General features: G+C 37.3%; 1 protein-coding gene across 4 annotated transcripts in view; it reads right to left on the bottom strand.

The window, feature by feature from the left end:
- The window catches only part of LOC104147231 (protein adenylyltransferase SelO), a 33,599-nt gene extending 16,647 nt beyond the window's left edge, over positions 1 to 16,952 (bottom strand). For 2 of the 4 annotated variants that reach the window (XM_068934514.1, XM_009679772.2), the window contains exons 1-15: positions 16,464 to 16,952; positions 15,162 to 15,280; positions 14,753 to 14,881; positions 14,008 to 14,072; positions 13,848 to 13,904; positions 13,650 to 13,748; positions 9,521 to 9,588; positions 9,208 to 9,295; positions 7,244 to 7,313; positions 6,591 to 6,663; positions 5,723 to 5,806; positions 4,080 to 4,209; positions 3,363 to 3,407; positions 3,192 to 3,273; positions 3,009 to 3,101 (exon numbers count right to left, since the gene is read on the bottom strand). In XM_068934514.1, coding sequence (XP_068790615.1) covers positions 3,009 to 3,101; positions 3,192 to 3,273; positions 3,363 to 3,407; positions 4,080 to 4,209; positions 5,723 to 5,806; positions 6,591 to 6,663; positions 7,244 to 7,313; positions 9,208 to 9,295; positions 9,521 to 9,588; positions 13,650 to 13,748; positions 13,848 to 13,904; positions 14,008 to 14,072; positions 14,753 to 14,881; positions 15,162 to 15,280; positions 16,464 to 16,674 — 1,413 coding nt within the window. In that variant the 5' untranslated portion in view covers positions 16,675 to 16,952. Of the gene's footprint in view, positions 1 to 842; positions 931 to 3,008; positions 3,102 to 3,191; positions 3,274 to 3,362; positions 3,408 to 4,079; positions 4,210 to 5,722; positions 5,807 to 6,590; positions 6,664 to 7,243; positions 7,314 to 9,207; positions 9,296 to 9,520; positions 9,589 to 13,649; positions 13,749 to 13,847; positions 13,905 to 14,007; positions 14,073 to 14,752; positions 14,882 to 15,161; positions 15,281 to 16,463 lie in introns of all 4 variants that reach the window. The other 2 variants (XR_011139591.1, XM_068934515.1) reach the window with 2 other exon arrangements.

Below are 16,952 nucleotides of genomic sequence, written 5' to 3'. Positions count from 1 at the left end.
TATTTAAACTATTTCTTTTTGCTAATGTGGTATCTCCATATTAATCCATGACTGTTACGGTGAATCCTACCTAAATACCTCTAAGACTTCACTCCTATTCTTCTTTAGTTTATCCCCTGACTGATTTTATTTTTATTTTTAGGTGCTACTTTCTTCTGAGCTTGGTACATAGATCAGATCTATTTGTAAAAATTGCTTTTTTTCAAAATTGTGGGGTAAGGAAAAGATATCAGTAAAGAAAGAGTGTGTGTGGAGAAAGAGGGGAACTTAAAGTCCACAAGCATAGGAGAAGATTGTGGCGATTAAAAGAGACAAGAGGAGGGGGTGAAGGGAGAAGAGACAAAACTTGGAAAAGGAAAATAGTGAGTAACCAAAACTGGGGGTTACTGTCTCTAGCGTCGGAGAACAACCACAAACTAGGCTTCCCTTGCTAGCTACACTGAGTTAATAACTGTGCTATATTGTTTGGTTGAAATAAAGTAGCAAAGCTTACAGATAAAAAATGAATTTTACAGAAAGAACAGATCGGAAAGAAATGGAACACTGATAAAAGGGAATAAATAGCAAATATACAAAAAAGGGGGGAAGGGGAAGTGAAGTTAAAGAAGGGGAATTAAAAGCAAGAATGAAACAAAGGTTCAATCACATCTCCGTGCATTTTTTAAAGGAATAGGAGTCGAAAAATTAAAAAAAAAAACACACACACACACTTGGGCATAAAAATGAGTTAAAATTAGAGAAGTGACTAAGAGCTGAGGGTACAGCACATGGACAGCAGGTGAGCGTGGGCATCAAGCATTCCTTCCAAGGTGTGCAGGGCTAGGCTGCTTTAGCAGGAATACCAGAATGTTTCCAGTGACTACTAGAACGCAATGTCCCTGCAGTGCTCCTGAAGGGTTCGGGCGTTCCTAGACCAATTTTGATGTGCATCTGAAAGAAAATATTTAAGTGATCTACAAACCAGCAAGTGAATCTAATTTGCCACTGCCAAAGTGTTTGTGCATGAATAAACAACAGGAGAACTTAACTTTTCTATTAAAAAAATTTCTTTAAAAAATAAATCTTTTTTACCTGCAAAAAAAACTGTACCTGCTGTACCACATCAGTTTTGGGACTCAGAACTTGTGGGCTAAAGTACTTAATTGTCTGAAGAAAAATACATACATAAATAAATAAAACCAACCACTACCAATTAAGGCTGCAGACAACCCTAAGTGTGGTAATAGGGTTACAATCACACCATGATCTATACATCAGATTTAAAGACAGAGAAACAAGTCAGAAGTCAGGGAAAGGCAAGAAAGCTTCCCAGCCTGCGCCTTCTAAGAGGAGGACATGCAATTGCCGTGAATGCCACTACTGCAGGAGCCTGGAAGTGGCCCCACAGTGCATGAGGGAGGCTTCCATTTTTCCGGGCACATGTAGCCCGCTAAGAAATGGAAAAATACCTCTTAGTCTGTGACAAAAATACTCTCTCTCACAAACCCACCTATCTCCTCTCCATACAAATGATTAATTCCACAGTTACATTTTTTTGTATTTTTGTTGCTTACCACTAGAAAAATCTCAACTTGTAAACCGTTAATGGCTTCAGGCTCACACAAAAAGTCAGATTAAACCTCTTACTTAACAGAAGAAAGGATGGGAAAACAGAGAATTTGGTCATGATCACTTAATGGATCTGGTACATAATTAAAAAAATAACTTCTCACTTTCACTATATGCTTTATGCACCAGGTCATTCTCCTCCCTAAAAAACCCTTCCTAATTCACCTGCTCTCTAATTATCTTAAACTAGATTCAAAGACAAAACAAAAATAAACCAGAAGTTAGGGCAAAGCAACAAAGTATCCCAGGCAGAGTGAATAATACTTGCCACGTAGAAAAGGTACTGTCTAAAAAACGAAATCAAAACAAACAAACAAACAAACAAAATCCCAACCTTTTGGTTCATGTGAAAAGGCCTCCTTTTTTGCTTTCCAGATCCAGCACTTAGAAGACTCCTTTTCAGAATTTCCATTCTACATTTTTATGCAATTATTATTTGCTAAACATCTTACTCCAGTTCAAACTTTTCAGTCATATTTTCATTTCTGAAGAAAATGCAGGCCTTGGAGTTCATCTCTTTCTACTGCTAGACAGCTTAAATCCCTTTTACTAATTATTTATTAATATTAATTATTTTATAGTTATTTAATACTTGGTCCTGAAGAATAAGTTTAGTGGGAGTTAGCAGCAAGACGAGATGGAATCATAGGCTGAGCAGGACCTATGCTATGCATTCCTACACTTTAGGCTACATTCAGGACGAGTCTTGTGCTCAGGGAAGGGCAGAGGCCACTACGGGCTGAGATTCTAGCAAGAGTTTATGAGATGGGATCTCACTTGTCATTAGATACTAAGACAAGCTGATGGGCCTGTGAATAGAGGTTTAAGCCATCTGGCAAATCCATGTTAGGTAAATTTGATAGGTCCAAGATTGAAATTGCCCTCACAAGTCCTATCCAACTTTGCTTGCGTCTTATGAAATACTATCAGGAGGAATTCTTAAACAAACAAAAAGCTGCAGAGAGGAAAACTCTTACTAATATTCAGCTGTAAAAATATTGTGTACATTCAGACAACAGTTCAGGCTGGAGAAAGATCTTTAACCACAAACAAGTTCCTAAGGGTGCTCAGAAGACCCATCTTAAATGTGAAGACAATCATGCGTGCATGAATGTTTATGACTATTCATATCATACCTGTACCAGAGGCTGAAAATTTGACTTCAGCACTCTTCAGTAACGTATCCTTCATCATCAGATACAGACTTAACAGGGGATGACAGCAAGACATAGTTCCCTTAGTCTCCCTGTCCCTTAATAATGCTACAATTGCACGTTTTCAGGCAAGTCACAGCTTCAGGGGTCCTCCATTATATCAGGGTTATGTCCAATCTGATTTTATATTGAGTATTCCTAAAACGGTGTGCGTGTGGGGGTGTGTGTGTGCGTATTAATTAATACCTCAGGAATATGGAGCTCCTTTAACTGGTCTTCAGTACTTTCACTGAGCTGTCGAAACGTCATTGTAAAATCAGCCTTCGTATCTTCCATGAGCTAGTGAAATTAATATACTTCTCTCAGTGTTTTTAGAGTATTAGATATCAGTTCAGTTGTTGGCCAAGAAAATTAGCACTGCAAACTCACTTTTAGGAGGAAAGCAATCAAATAGTTATCATCCTCATTCTCCCCAAGAAGACCCAGTTTTGTTTTGAATAGTTCTGTAAAACTGAAAAGAGGAACAACAGTAAAGTAAGTGGTCCCATAAAATATTTTACAATACTGTGACTACCAATTTTAAGTTCTGGAACAACATACCGGATGTAGTAGTGTTTACCATATTCCTCCAGAATTTGCGAAGCTCTGTAAAAACAAAAGAAATACCAAATTTTATGGAATTACAATACTACTGTGCTGTGTACAGCAACCCTGCTGTACACTAAAGGAGAAAAACTTTGTTTGGTATCTGACAGTTTCCATATTCTGAATCAGCTGAGATTTGTAGTGAAAAAAAGACTGAGGGGAAACATTTTAGCAGGCTCTAATAAGTAAACAGCGGCTGCAAAGAAGAAAGAAACACAGTCTGCCTTTGGTTTCACAGGGAGTAAGAAGTCATGAGATTAAAGTGCCCAAAAGAAGGTTCATCCTAGGAAGCTCTACAATAGGATATTAAAATACTTCCTCATTACTTCAGGAGGTTGTATGATCTTCATAAGTAGGCATCTTTAACAACAAGCTAAACAAACCCATAAGAGAAAACTACAGGAAAAGATCCCACCTTAAGGAAAGGAGAACGGCCCAGACAACTTCTTGAATTGCCTTCCAGTCATACTTTACTATGATTTATGACTAATGGAAAAAAACGTCCTCCCTTCCCCTCCACCTTATTCTAGTCAATAATTAATCCAGAATCAATATTCATTTAGAAGCTAGATTTTAAAAGCTAACCCCTCTCTTTCCTAAGCAGACAGTGATTAGACTCTCTCCCATCTCACTAGTTCTTTTAAGTGTTAAGATATTTTAAGGATTACTTACAGCTGCTTTTGCCTGGGATCCAATAAAGGTTTTAGAGCTTGTAACAGCTTGTTCAGATTAAACAGCCCAACATTTGCCTGGTTTCCTATTTTATACCTCCTTTCATCATCAGATGTGTTTGGAACAAAATCTGTTTCAAACCAAAAAAAAAATTACTTTACTACACAGAGTAATTAGAATAAATAACCAGTGTTAAAATAGTGATGTTCATTCATTTTTGTGTTTAGGTGGCAAACTAATAAAAGCCCTGAAGGTACTAAATATTTAAACTCAGAACACAAGCATATTCATTCAGACTAGATTAACTCAAGATCTAATATTTGCAAATCTGAGTGATACATCCTTCATGAACAAGTTTCTAGATGTCACAAGTTGCATCGTCCTACCTGAAGACAGAAGACAAACTCAGTTTTTTAAACAGAAACAGACAATTTTTACACTGAAAGCGATGTTTTATTCAGTGCTGTTTACTACATATAACAGACTAAGTAAATAATCGTACATTCAGATTCAGGATTTATGTACATCTTTGGCAAAGTAATGCATTTAAAAAAACCAGGCTACCTGAACAAGATTTGTTTAGTTGTATAACCAAGCTTTATATACTGACTTCTGAAAAATTAGGGGTAAGACGTTCCACTATGCAAATCCACATTGGGGAGATATTAAATACCTAATATGTTACATTTTACTTCTGGATACCTACAGCACCAACCTCAGAACGGATGCAGCATGAACCTCTTGCGCATACCAGATGTGGCTAAGCTGATCAATGCATACAGCATTGCCTGAATCTTCTGAGGATATTCATAGCAGATGGAGCATTAAGGAGGAAACCTGTGACACACCTGTCAGATCTGGTGATCTGGTTCAAATCTAAATTTCTAGCTCCAAGTCTTTTTTCTGGCTCTGGTCCCAGGGAAAGGTCTAAAACTAGGGAAAGTCCAGTTTTAAGGGCCAAGTTCAGACGACTTCAATATGATATAAGGTGTATAACATCTATTCTCATAAGACTTGCTTAATTTGAAGCTGCAGTCTCTGATAAACACCGCAGGTTCTGAACCTTTCTCGGATGTAACCTCCAAACAACAATCCAATAACGTGCATCTATGTACATATTGGACCTACATCAATTAATCCCAGGTGGATTGAGTTCATACTTTCAAAGAAAGTTCTGTGTGTGTATGCCATGACTGGTTAGATTTGATTTCTTTTCCTGCTGTATATAACTAGCTGCTGTGACTGCAAAGATGGAGCACAATGTATTTGAAGTCATATAGAACTTCTGCTTTTGGTTGCTCACAGTCACATGCAATTTTAGTTTTGTAGGTCTCTGCTGTAGCATCTGTTCAATTGATGAAGTTCAATAGGAAAAATTCTTCATCCATGGAAGTGGATTTAATAGTGACATTTCATCTTTGAAATTTTTAGAACGTGAAACGGAACCTGCATAGCACATCATAAAACTGACCTCTGATCTAGAAAGTAACTGTTCTTTTCTAAAACTCTTCGGACAGTAGACACATTTGGGATTTTTCTGATAATAATTCAAACAGTTTTTATGCACAGAGAAATTACATAAACAAATATATGGAATCTATTTTAAGTCAAAAGATGTATTTGCAAACAAGCACCATACTCACTTGGATCATAGGAGTCCATAAAACCAAAAGGACCATAATCTATTGTTATGGATAATAAACTGAAGTTATCTGTATTGCATACACCTAGAATTAAACAATAATAAAGAAAAATACCAGTAAAAATTCCACCTGAACTCTATAGTTTAGAAAATATGCTGTGAAATCAATCCACTGAACCAAGACAACTGTGGAGCAGTTACCTTTCAGAGATCAGATTCTGGAAAATAATCTTGTCTCTCTTGTTCTTGACCTGGTAGGCATTTTAACTATGAAAACTAGAAACCGTTTTCTACATTATCTTGCTTCTGGTTTCTACACCTGGGTGGCACTATTTCCTTTTCCTTTCAGTGCCACATGATATTGAAATAGCATCTTGCACAACTGATCGGTTTTTTTCTTTGCAAGCTGACTGTGTGCTGTATTAGCAACGCAATGCTATATTATTTTTCAGAATATAGATCTGGAACAAAAGGTGAACAGCACTCTACCCTATATACTATAAAAAGTCAGGTTCTTGTGCAGACACATCAAATTCAGAGATGAATTGAATCAGATGAATGAAACTTTTATATGACATCAATACATGGTCTATGTACATCAGACAATCACACTAATTCTGAGAAGCTAACATTGTTTCCTTCTTACTTCTGTCAAATACAGTCATACTTTGAAAAATCAGAAAGCTCTCTTAACCCTGGTAAGGAAAAACCTGTATAATATTAACGGATAATAGATACTGCTATAGGCAAAGATATCAGAAAGACTGAAGAGAATTAAATGTGACAGCATAAAAACTACCTTTAAGTATATGACTATAAAGAGACACTCCTGTAAAGCCAATACCACGATAGTATCTACTGCAGCTTACCATGTGCAAAACCCACAGACATCCACAGTGCAATCAGATTTGCAGTCTGTAATACAACTGTTGAGTAAAATTCCTAAAATTAAATATATGTTTTACTTCAAGTCCTCTCAAACCAAAATACAATAAATAACATAAACAATTAACTTTAGAAATATTCCACATATTCTATTTTTAAACATATATCTATATCTGTCAGGACTTTTTGTTTACATTCTTAAATGATCTGATTTGCAAAATTACATAACTACAGTCTTTGCTGGACAAGGTTAACACACACACATGCACTAAGAGAAATTAACAATTCTTAAAGGGAAGACAGACAATATATATATGGTATTTATATAAGGAAGAGCATAACTCATCACTCCATGACAACTGTTCACTTAATATCTGAGCAGCAGGAGAAAAAAAACTACTGAAAATGGAAGACCGCCAATACATGTTTACACCATGAAAAACGGTGAAAAAAGAATGTTCGTATTTGATTTTCAGAGAGATTTTTACTGAAGAATATTTACAAACTTTTGCTAATAAAAACTTAAAGCTTATTTCAAATTTTAAGACTTTTTAAAATTGCAGACTTTGAAAAGCTTTGTATAATTTTTTGTTCATATGCTTGTGGAAAATAAAAATAACTTTTAACAAAGACTTACCAGATATCTATTTGAATCATTCACGGCTATTGATGGAAAATGTTCCTGGATGACAAAGTCGAGCAATCTTCTGTAATACAACATACAGAATTCTTTAAACAAAACTAGTACCTTTAGAAATGGTAATTCAAAATTCTTATTTTTAAACAGCTAAATGCTGATCTATAGCTTGCTGCAATTAGTTATTAGACAGCTCAGTCTACTAACTCCAATGGCTTTTAGATTAAGTGCTTTCAAATGCTTAGAGATAAAACCTAATGCTCCAGTTACAAATATGAGTGGAGAGACATATGGACTTAAAACAACTCTTGTGTTAAACTTTCAGAGTACAACAGGATCTGTTTTACATGCTGTAACATCAACCTTTTACCAAAAACAGTTTATGTAGTCAAAAAAAAAAGCATATCATTACAAGGAATAACTCTGTATCAGAATTCTCCTCAAAGAAAACTTTATGACTGAATTTTTAGGAAGCAGGGTTATTTGTCATAGTAACTGGGCATTCCCAAAACAGTGCTACACAGAGTTGTTATACGACAGGCTTGAGAAATTGGGATACATGCATTAACGATTGCAGTGCCTGTCAGATACCCACATTTACAGATCTACATCTTTATCGTCCCTCTGGCATTTAAAAGCCCCCTGTAGGGCTGTCCCATGGTCAGAGCCAGCCAGGGCCACTGGTAAAGAGAAACTGCAAGTATGTAAGTACCACCTACAAGTGGGGTACGAGACCTGGGCTAGGGTTGGACCTACGGTAGGGCTGGACCTCTGCTAGTGTTGCAAGGCTATGCACACAAATATCTAGATTTTACTTTAACTGGGTTGTTGGAGCAAATCACCAAATTCCCCTTGAAGTCTGAAAATTTTACCAGAGTATCTAGCAACCTGACCCTTTCAAGATGTGTCCAACCTATTGCTGAATTTTAGCTAATTGGTCCAGGACACCCTCTTTCAGGGGCAAACTTCTCTGAAGAGGAAGAGCAGACAGTCACAACGGCCTTGACTGCTCTTGGCCTCCCTTTCTGGGGCCCCCTCCAAAACAGGCAGAAAGGAGTCATCTACTCTGCATGAGTAGAAGTGATCTGTACATGCTCACTAAATCCAATAAGCCTCAAATACTTCAGCCAAAAACATATGGAATAGTTGCATCTTAAATTCAGTTCCTTAATTTAGTCTTTCAGTTTTACAGCTATAATCTGTTGTGAGATTTCAAAACAAATGGAAAGACAGGCAGTGTACACTCATGCAGGAAGTTATCTTGAATGGCCAGTCACTACCGTGTACAACTGCTGCTACTTCTCTTTTTCTCTCTCTTTTTTTCTGAAGCATCCCACAACAATTTCTATGGCAAGTGATTATGAACCAGTACACAGCCCCTGAGCAGGAATGGCCAATACGTCCTACTGTTTTAAAGTATTTACAGTAGAACTAAAAATTTGTCATGCCAATTGCTTGAAATGGAATAACATAGTTCTGCTGTCACTAAATTAATATTGCTAATAGGCTTAAAATTGCACAATAATTTATTATCCAATATACTTTTCTAATTCTACATGTTCTTGGAAAGCATGTAACATACGTAAGCTACTGATCTACTTCATATTTCTGTTAATTGATTTTTACAGGCTACAATGAGAAATTTAGAAGCTTATTCTATACATTTACAAGTTCCCCTTATCAAAACAGATGCCATCCTGCACACAGTGGTTAGTTACCAGAACTACTGTAGCTATAAAGACTTTCTCATTTTGTAGGACCCAGGCCTTTAAAAATATCTAGGGTTTTTTTATTCTTATGAGGCAAGACCATTAGTATGCTTATTAAATAAGAGTAGGTTATCTTTCTAAAGGACGTAATCTTCCTTTCTAAATAATTTATGTCTAAATTCCAACTGCATATACGCATTCTAACATATTTGATTGTTATGATAATTAATATAGCTAGGAAGACTAAATCCAAACCTTTGTAAGTCCAGTTCCCCAGAACGAGCTAAGATTTCTAAGGATCCTATACGAAACCATGATTTGGCAAGACGTAGCACTATTGCACCTTAAATATAAACACATATGTTTAAATGTAAACGGAGTATCAGGAAAATTAAAATAATTATTATTAATAATTATTGTCTCAGGAGAGGTTTTATATCTAAATAACTGAGATAAGATCTACTATGTACCTTTTATTACAAATATATGACATACATTAAAACTGTTATTTGCAATGGAGGATTAAGTTACAGCGTTGCGATATATTATTTCAAAATACGTTCATTACCTCTTTCTTTCTTAATATTTCCATTGTAAAACTGGTCTCTCCACACATCATCATCACTTACAACTAAGCTGTAAGAAACAAGAAATGAAATCCTTAAAAAGTTATCTTAGCAAAAATAATTTACAGTGAAGAACATGTCATATTTTATTATCAATTTATTTTATTTCTTAAGAGAAATAGATTTTTTTGTTGGTAAAGCTTCATCTTCACAAATGACAGGCAAACAGCAAGCTGAGGCTTACCAAGCCTCATTATCCTTCATTAGCAAGACGCATTTCTTGTATTTATACAATGTAGTTCAATTTCCGTTACCTACACTGTTCTTAGGGAGGAGGTGACACTCAAAGAAAATACTGCATTCAACTTGGAATCTTAATGACTGATTCGCATGATGGTAACATAAATAAGTCATAAGTCCCCTTATTAGAATGACAGAGAGAAATCAGAAACCAAACTGTTGAATTAGACTGTAGGTTGCCCTATTATGTGAGCCAAAATTGTTGCCACGGTAGCCGCAGGGACAGCTCTGGCATCCCTAGTAATCAGGGACTCTGCAAATAGTCTCAATACACAAGAACAACAACACACACATCTCTTTTTCAATTGCCTTACAATTCTGCACAACCTATAAATTTTCCTATTTATCCAAATACTGAAATTTGTGAGCGCTTAGAAGATGAAAAACTTTTTCTACAATATTTCACAATTTACACTCATCTTAGAGAATAAAATATGTAATGTTACTCTTTTTTCTGTTACATCAGAAAAAAAAATGGACTCAAACCACTCAAGGACATCATTTTCTCCTAAGCTTAATGTGTAGGAAGTTTTCTCTTCAAAGCAACTGAGATTACACTGACAATCCCAAAGTAACCCAGGGTGCTGTCTTTTGGAAGAGGTCTTATCAGAGTCCTCTCAATACGCACAGAAAGTTCCTTGTTCCAGAGCGCAGCAGAAGGGAAATTTACCTTATTTTGTATAATTCTTATCTTTGCTTGCTGATAACTGAAAAAAGTCCAAAAATATGTAGGTGGTGTGCTACTGAAAATGGTAGGCAGCTAATTATAGCTACCCACTAGGTAGCTGAAGACTACAGAAGACGGAACCAAACTTTCCTTGGAGACGCATAGAGAAGGACAAGAGGAAACCTAATACTTCATTCATAAATATGACTGAAGTCAGTCACACAGAGTTAAAACAACTCCTAAGTGTCACATTTTCAGAACACATCAGATTGTGTTTTTATGCACTTTAGTATGGATTAGTAGTATTTGCATATGCGTATTAATATATGAAAAAACATTATAAGGAATAATTCATCTGAATTCTTAAACAGTGAGGTTAGCTGCCATAGTAACTGAGGGTTCCAAACTAAATTATTACTCTCCCCTGTTATTTCTGAAGGAATCTAGTAGCCATCCAAAATGAATGTTCTCCACTAACTGCAAAGAACAGCTAGTGAATTGTTCCAAAGGGAGGAGGGGAAAAAACAAATCTAGGAATGGAAATATTAAAAGCATTGTTTTGCAAACATTTAAAAGTATATCAGATAAAATTCCAGAGGCTGCGGGATGGTTTGTCTACACTTCCACTCTCAGTGCTGCTGCAACTACTGGAGCTGCACTGATACAAGCAATATCCAAAAAAATTTCCAGAAAAGAGTATTTCGGGAATAATCATGTATGTTCAGTATGTTGGGAAGAGGAAATATAAAAAGTGCTGACATAAATGAGCTGGAAGAAGAAAACCTTAATCATTCAAGAAAAACATTTTCAAAAATAAGGAACAAATCCTGCACACTAACAAAAATAGTGCGTGCATCAGAGTGCTAGGGGAGAGAAGTGGTCAGAAGAATAACGCTACTAAATTCTACTGTTTTGAACAGATGTCTACCATAAGGGTTGTTTCTTTTTGATTATGTAACATCTAGCAGGCTCTCTACGAAATTCCTGCAGAACACTAGGATTTCTCTTATTACTGACAGAAAATCCATGGAGAGACACCAGCGTTTGGTTACTTATTAATACAAGCTGATGGACCAGCATCTCTTAAGAGCTGGCCAAATCACTGAGCAGCCACATAAAGATACCTACATTCTCACTCTAAAAAGAGTTTTCAAATGCCCCTGCAGCTGGTAGGTAACATTACCTGAGAGAAGGCAGCAGCAGACCAGCTGTACGCACAGCCACAGGAAATGGAGCAGGAAATAATTGCTATCATGTTAGAGAAGCTGGAACGGCACTCAGAAAAGGGCGAACAGATTACACCTCATCAACCCCTGGCTCTAGCTTAAAGGCTAGACTTTACTTTCCCACGTACTCTGCATGCTGTTCTGCATGAACTTCAAGCTTTATGCAACTAAGGGCCGTTTCACTTTGAAAACTACACGTTAGCTCATTTTTTTGACTCAGCGCATAACCCTGCTAACCGGAAGCCTCAGTATGTGACTAAAATGGTACCATATGAAGAAATGTTCTTTAGCTGGTGGTACAGTCCTAAACTGTAGCACCCTATTGGGAATGCAGAACTTGAAATTAATAGAGCAAACCAACCTGCTGGGTGTTCTGGGATAAGATATGAGACTCTTACCCACGCTTTTGCCAAGACTTGATAAGAACTCTATAAATGCATCTCACCAGGCTTTGTACAACGGCTCCCCATTGGGAAGAATATGGGCATCAGCTGGGGTGTTTCCAAATGAAGTCTTACAAGCAGTCTGGAAAACTTGTACAGTACAGTCAAGAGAGGCGGACATTTAACCAGTTTGCCAGCAGAACTAAGGCACACTCTGTACTCAGTAGAATTTGTGCAGAGTTAAGGAATAATTTTGTATTGGTTTTGCACTGAACAATTTGTTGAGAGGACAGAAAAGAAAGGACATAACATTGCCAGATGCTTTCCTGCTAATATTCAGACAGATTTACAGTTTTGCATCAATAGCTGACACCAAAAGCTCCCAAGGTGAAGTCAGTGAACAGATCATCCAAAATTTCATTTACAAACACTGCACTCCAATAGAGAAGATGTGTAAAAATTAATGCTAGAAAGATTTACAGACATTTCTATGTTCTGCAATGAAACCTAGCCATGTGGCAGCTGAATACAGAGCTTTTTTCTGTTGAACATTTATTTTCTTCTAAGTCTGGAATTCTGGAGAACAGAAATGAGCCCACTTGGAACACAAAATGAAATTTAAATTGTTAGCACAATCAGCTGAAAAATTCAATTTACTTAATTCTAAGAAAAGATCCACATAAGCACATTTGTTAGGCTTCTTTGATTCAAGCAGAATTTGTTTTAAATGAATTTTTTTAAATGAATTTTTATTCTTTTTCCTTTTAACCTGGAAAAGCAATAATTAGAAGAAGGACGTTCATATAAATAAGGACTTGAGAACAATTATCTACATTAGTTACTACCTCTGGTATTAATATCGATCTTACCTGGCTGACAACTTTTTCCTATCCATCTCAAAAGCCATAAGCAACTGAATGGAAAGAGTAAAAACTGCCAACATGTCACTATGATAATACAGAAACAGTCACTTTCCACATTTCCCCACGTGGCCTGATTCTTCAGAAACTCATCTAAATGCTTAACTTTAATATATTAATAGACTCATTCATTATCCGTATACGCTAGAGATATTAGTATTATAATTAACAGGAATCTAGTCCTCCTGTTTTTGCAAGTCTTTCAGCGAGAAACAGAGGAGAGAACAATACTTTCTTTAAAGAGAAGAAACTGATTTTTATTTGCTTTACAAAATCAACTACATTACAAACTAAGGTCATTCAGTTAAGACAGTATTGTAAGTGAACAACAGCTGTTCACCACAATACCCAGATATTACACAATATAGTGTTTAAATAAAACAGTATTTTAAATCATACCACAGACACAAATGAATGAATGAATTACTAGAGCTTATTATTACCGGAAAGTGTTATCTAAAAATCTAAAAAAATTGAGGGATATATTTGTATGTCTGATATGTTTTGCTGCATATGTATAAAAGAAAATATCTGTCTTTCTAGAAATCAGCTGCCCTACTTTACTGGTGCTCCGTTAAACTCAGTCACAAAACTTCCTGTAAATAAGGATGGTGTGAATAAGAAAAGAAAAATACCTAGCAGCTCTGCTTGTAGGAATTCCAAGATAGTGCATAGCTTCACTGCATAAAAATTCTCGCACAGAAGAGCGAAGCACTGCCCTTCCATCACCATTCCTATGGAGGACAGAGAATAAGGAACAGATTGTAAAACAAAGACAAATTTAAAAAAAGAAAACATCCAATTTTTGTATTTATGAATTAATTGCAATTTACCTGGAGTATGGGGTCTTTCCTGAACCCTTTAACTGCAGTTCCCACCTCTCACCATGCCTGCAAAAACACCATTACCATTTATAACAATATACCTTGTGGGATTCATGAATCAACTAAAGCGTATATAGAAGTAAATCAATCATTTAAAAACATGTCGCACCTGTTTGTATATACTCCAATCAAGTGGGCTCTTCCATCACCCAGCTGACCTGCCCAGATACCAAACTGGCAAAAACGAAAATCAAGTCATTTTCTTCTTAATATCATTTACAGCAGTTATACTCTTAACTCACATAGTACAAACACATGTAGATTCACTGTTATCTGCACAACAGAATGACACATTTGCTCACGAAGGCATTAAGGCTTTGATCCCTAAAACTGTACTTCCACACTCTCAGAATAATGAATCAGAAAAGCACAGAAAAAGAATAATGCAGGTAGTACCAATTTTTTTCTCTGACTTCTACTACTTGAGTACAGCTGCAGCCTACACATCAAATTCTACCACTCTTATTCCATAAACCATCTCATCCATTTCAACTGAACTTTACTATAAGTAAACACACTATTGCTGATTTCAGTAAGGCTCTGTCCTTCTTTGCTCCTCTGAGCTGACACGTGTCATGAATTAGAGCCTGCTGGGCTACAGGGGTGCTAAGCAGACTCTGGAGCTAACTGAAGTTAGAAAGATAATTTGCTTCTGGCATGAACAGAAGTTGAAAGCAGACATGGTACCATGAAAGAATACTGCAGTTCTCTCTCATCTGCATGCAGCCCTTTATTGATGGGCAAATTTGCAAACTAAGTACTCATAAGCATTCAAATACCTATAGATTGTCAGGGTACAATTCATATGGAAAGTCCTATCTGATTCCACCCGGAAGAATAAGTGTTAGGGTTACCTGATGACCTCCATATCTGTGGGCTAAAGGAACAGACCCAGGTGTCACTTTCTCACCACTGACGAACTGAAGAAAATCAACTTTTTCTTTGACAGATATATCAAGATCCAAAATATCTTCAAGAACTTCCTGGAGAGAAAAAAAAAACATGGTACTTGAATATGATCAAATTTTCAGTGGCAATGAATGCACTTTCTATACAGGTTTTGTTATTAAGAGATATGCCACGATGAAGGTGCAGAGAATGAACAATATGTTGAAATGTTCTGTATGTTTAAAGTATATATTGATAATATGCATTAACAATAAATAGTATGTGATATACAAGTGTTTGAGTACATACATTAACAATTAAAATTTGCATAAATAATCTCTCTCAAAAAGAGAGGAACAAAAAATAATAGCCAACCTTTGAAACAGCTACAAGAAGAACTCTAGATTTAAAAGGTGTAGGATAGGCAACCGAAAAAATGCAGTTTCTCACATTACGGACATAATTTTCCTGGATAGGATCAATTGGAAAAGGATCTGTAAACAAAACAAACAAACAAACAAAAAAAACCCCAAGAAATCTTTACAAAATAAGAATTGGCCATATTATTCGAGATATGCTTCTCCTAAAGCCAGTCAAAATACTTTAGAAACAACACAACCCACCACCCTTTACCACCACATCATGTAGTAAGCCTGCATGAGAAGCAAGCCTAAATAAAATTTAGGATTTTATTTTAGGATTATCTTAAATACATTCAGGATTTTATTCTGTTTAGGATTTTTTAAAGGACTGAATCCTGCAGTTAAAGAAATAGATTGTTCGTGCCAATGTTAAGCTCTAAAATATATTTAGGATTAGTTTGGATTAATCCTAATTAGAACAGTCTCAGGGCAGTTTAGCACTGTACTCAATTAAATGGAACCCTAAAAGATGTTTTCTTCAGACAGAAAAGTCAAGCTCAGCTACCCCCACAGCTGCACTCCGTAATATGACAAACACAGATGAAGTCACGCGGTACACTGATTGTATGTAACAGGTAGCATACACTCTATATGCAGTGACAATCACCAACTAATGTAAAAAAAAACAGACTGAAGTCTTCTCTGAGTAATGCAAAGAGCAGAAGAAAGGGTCACAGTAAGTATTTCTTGCTGTAGCACAACCTATGTACTCAAATGATTTACTTCCTTCAGGGGTACTCTGCACCCTGAACCCTGATCAAAGAAGACAGATACTATTTCAAATCACTGGACTAATGGCACGTACTTTACCATCGTTATGGATTTTTGCTTACAATAATCCTATGATTCCTTGTTAAATATAAAATCCCAGTACCTCATAGCCACTCTTCTGTAAAACTTGTAAGTTAATTATACATCTTGAGACTGCTAGCAATGATTTTCAGCATCCCTAATGAAAAATCGTGTTTTAGGCAACAGCCCCAAGATGTATCCCTGATCCCTGTTTCTCAATACTTGCAAGTAATTCTATCACCTGAAGAAACGGCTAGTGTAACGTTACCATCACGTTTGCTACGTTATCACAGCTATAAGGCTATAGTTTTAGCTACACTTTTACAAGCAATAAGGGCTCATTTGACTGTTTCCTCCTCGTCACCAAAATTTAGTCCGTCTCCTTCTCAACAAGGTCTCCAGCGAATTTAACTACTGTTTCAGCGGGTGCTCCCGACAAGCAGCGGCGCGCAGTACGGCGTACCTAGGAGGCTTTCCGAGGAAAGGCCCCACGCGCTGAAGCTGGCCGCTCCCCTCTCCCTCTCGCAGCAGCCTTGCTGGAGGCTGGATTCGTTCAGGCAGAGGGGAGCGCGGCCGCAGGCCCGAGAGGCGCCGGCCGCCTCGGGGACAGCGCGCCCGGCCGCAGCGGCCCAGGCGGCCCAGGCGACGGTCCACGGGACGAGGGGCCCCCACATAGCCAACCCGAGAGCGCAGGGGGGCAGCTGACGCTCTCCCGCCCCACGGAAGAGCTTTCCATCAGGAGAGCGGACCGTGTGCCTGGACCTCTTTCTCTGTCCCCCGCCCTGGCCCAGCTGCTCTCGCTCTCGGCGTCCCCAGCAGCTTTCCCGGGAGAACGCAGTGACTTTAACCCGCTCTCCCCCCCTCTCCTGTCCCTTCACAGGCGCTTCAGACGGGAGCCGCCGCCTTCTCCCAGCGACAAGCGCAAAGCGGCCGCCGCCCGCTCCGGTGAAGG

This window comes from Struthio camelus, chromosome 2 (assembly GCF_040807025.1).
Source record: "Struthio camelus isolate bStrCam1 chromosome 2, bStrCam1.hap1, whole genome shotgun sequence".
NCBI lineage: Eukaryota > Metazoa > Chordata > Aves > Struthioniformes > Struthionidae > Struthio > Struthio camelus.
This window is presented reverse-complemented; position numbering and strand designations above follow the sequence as displayed.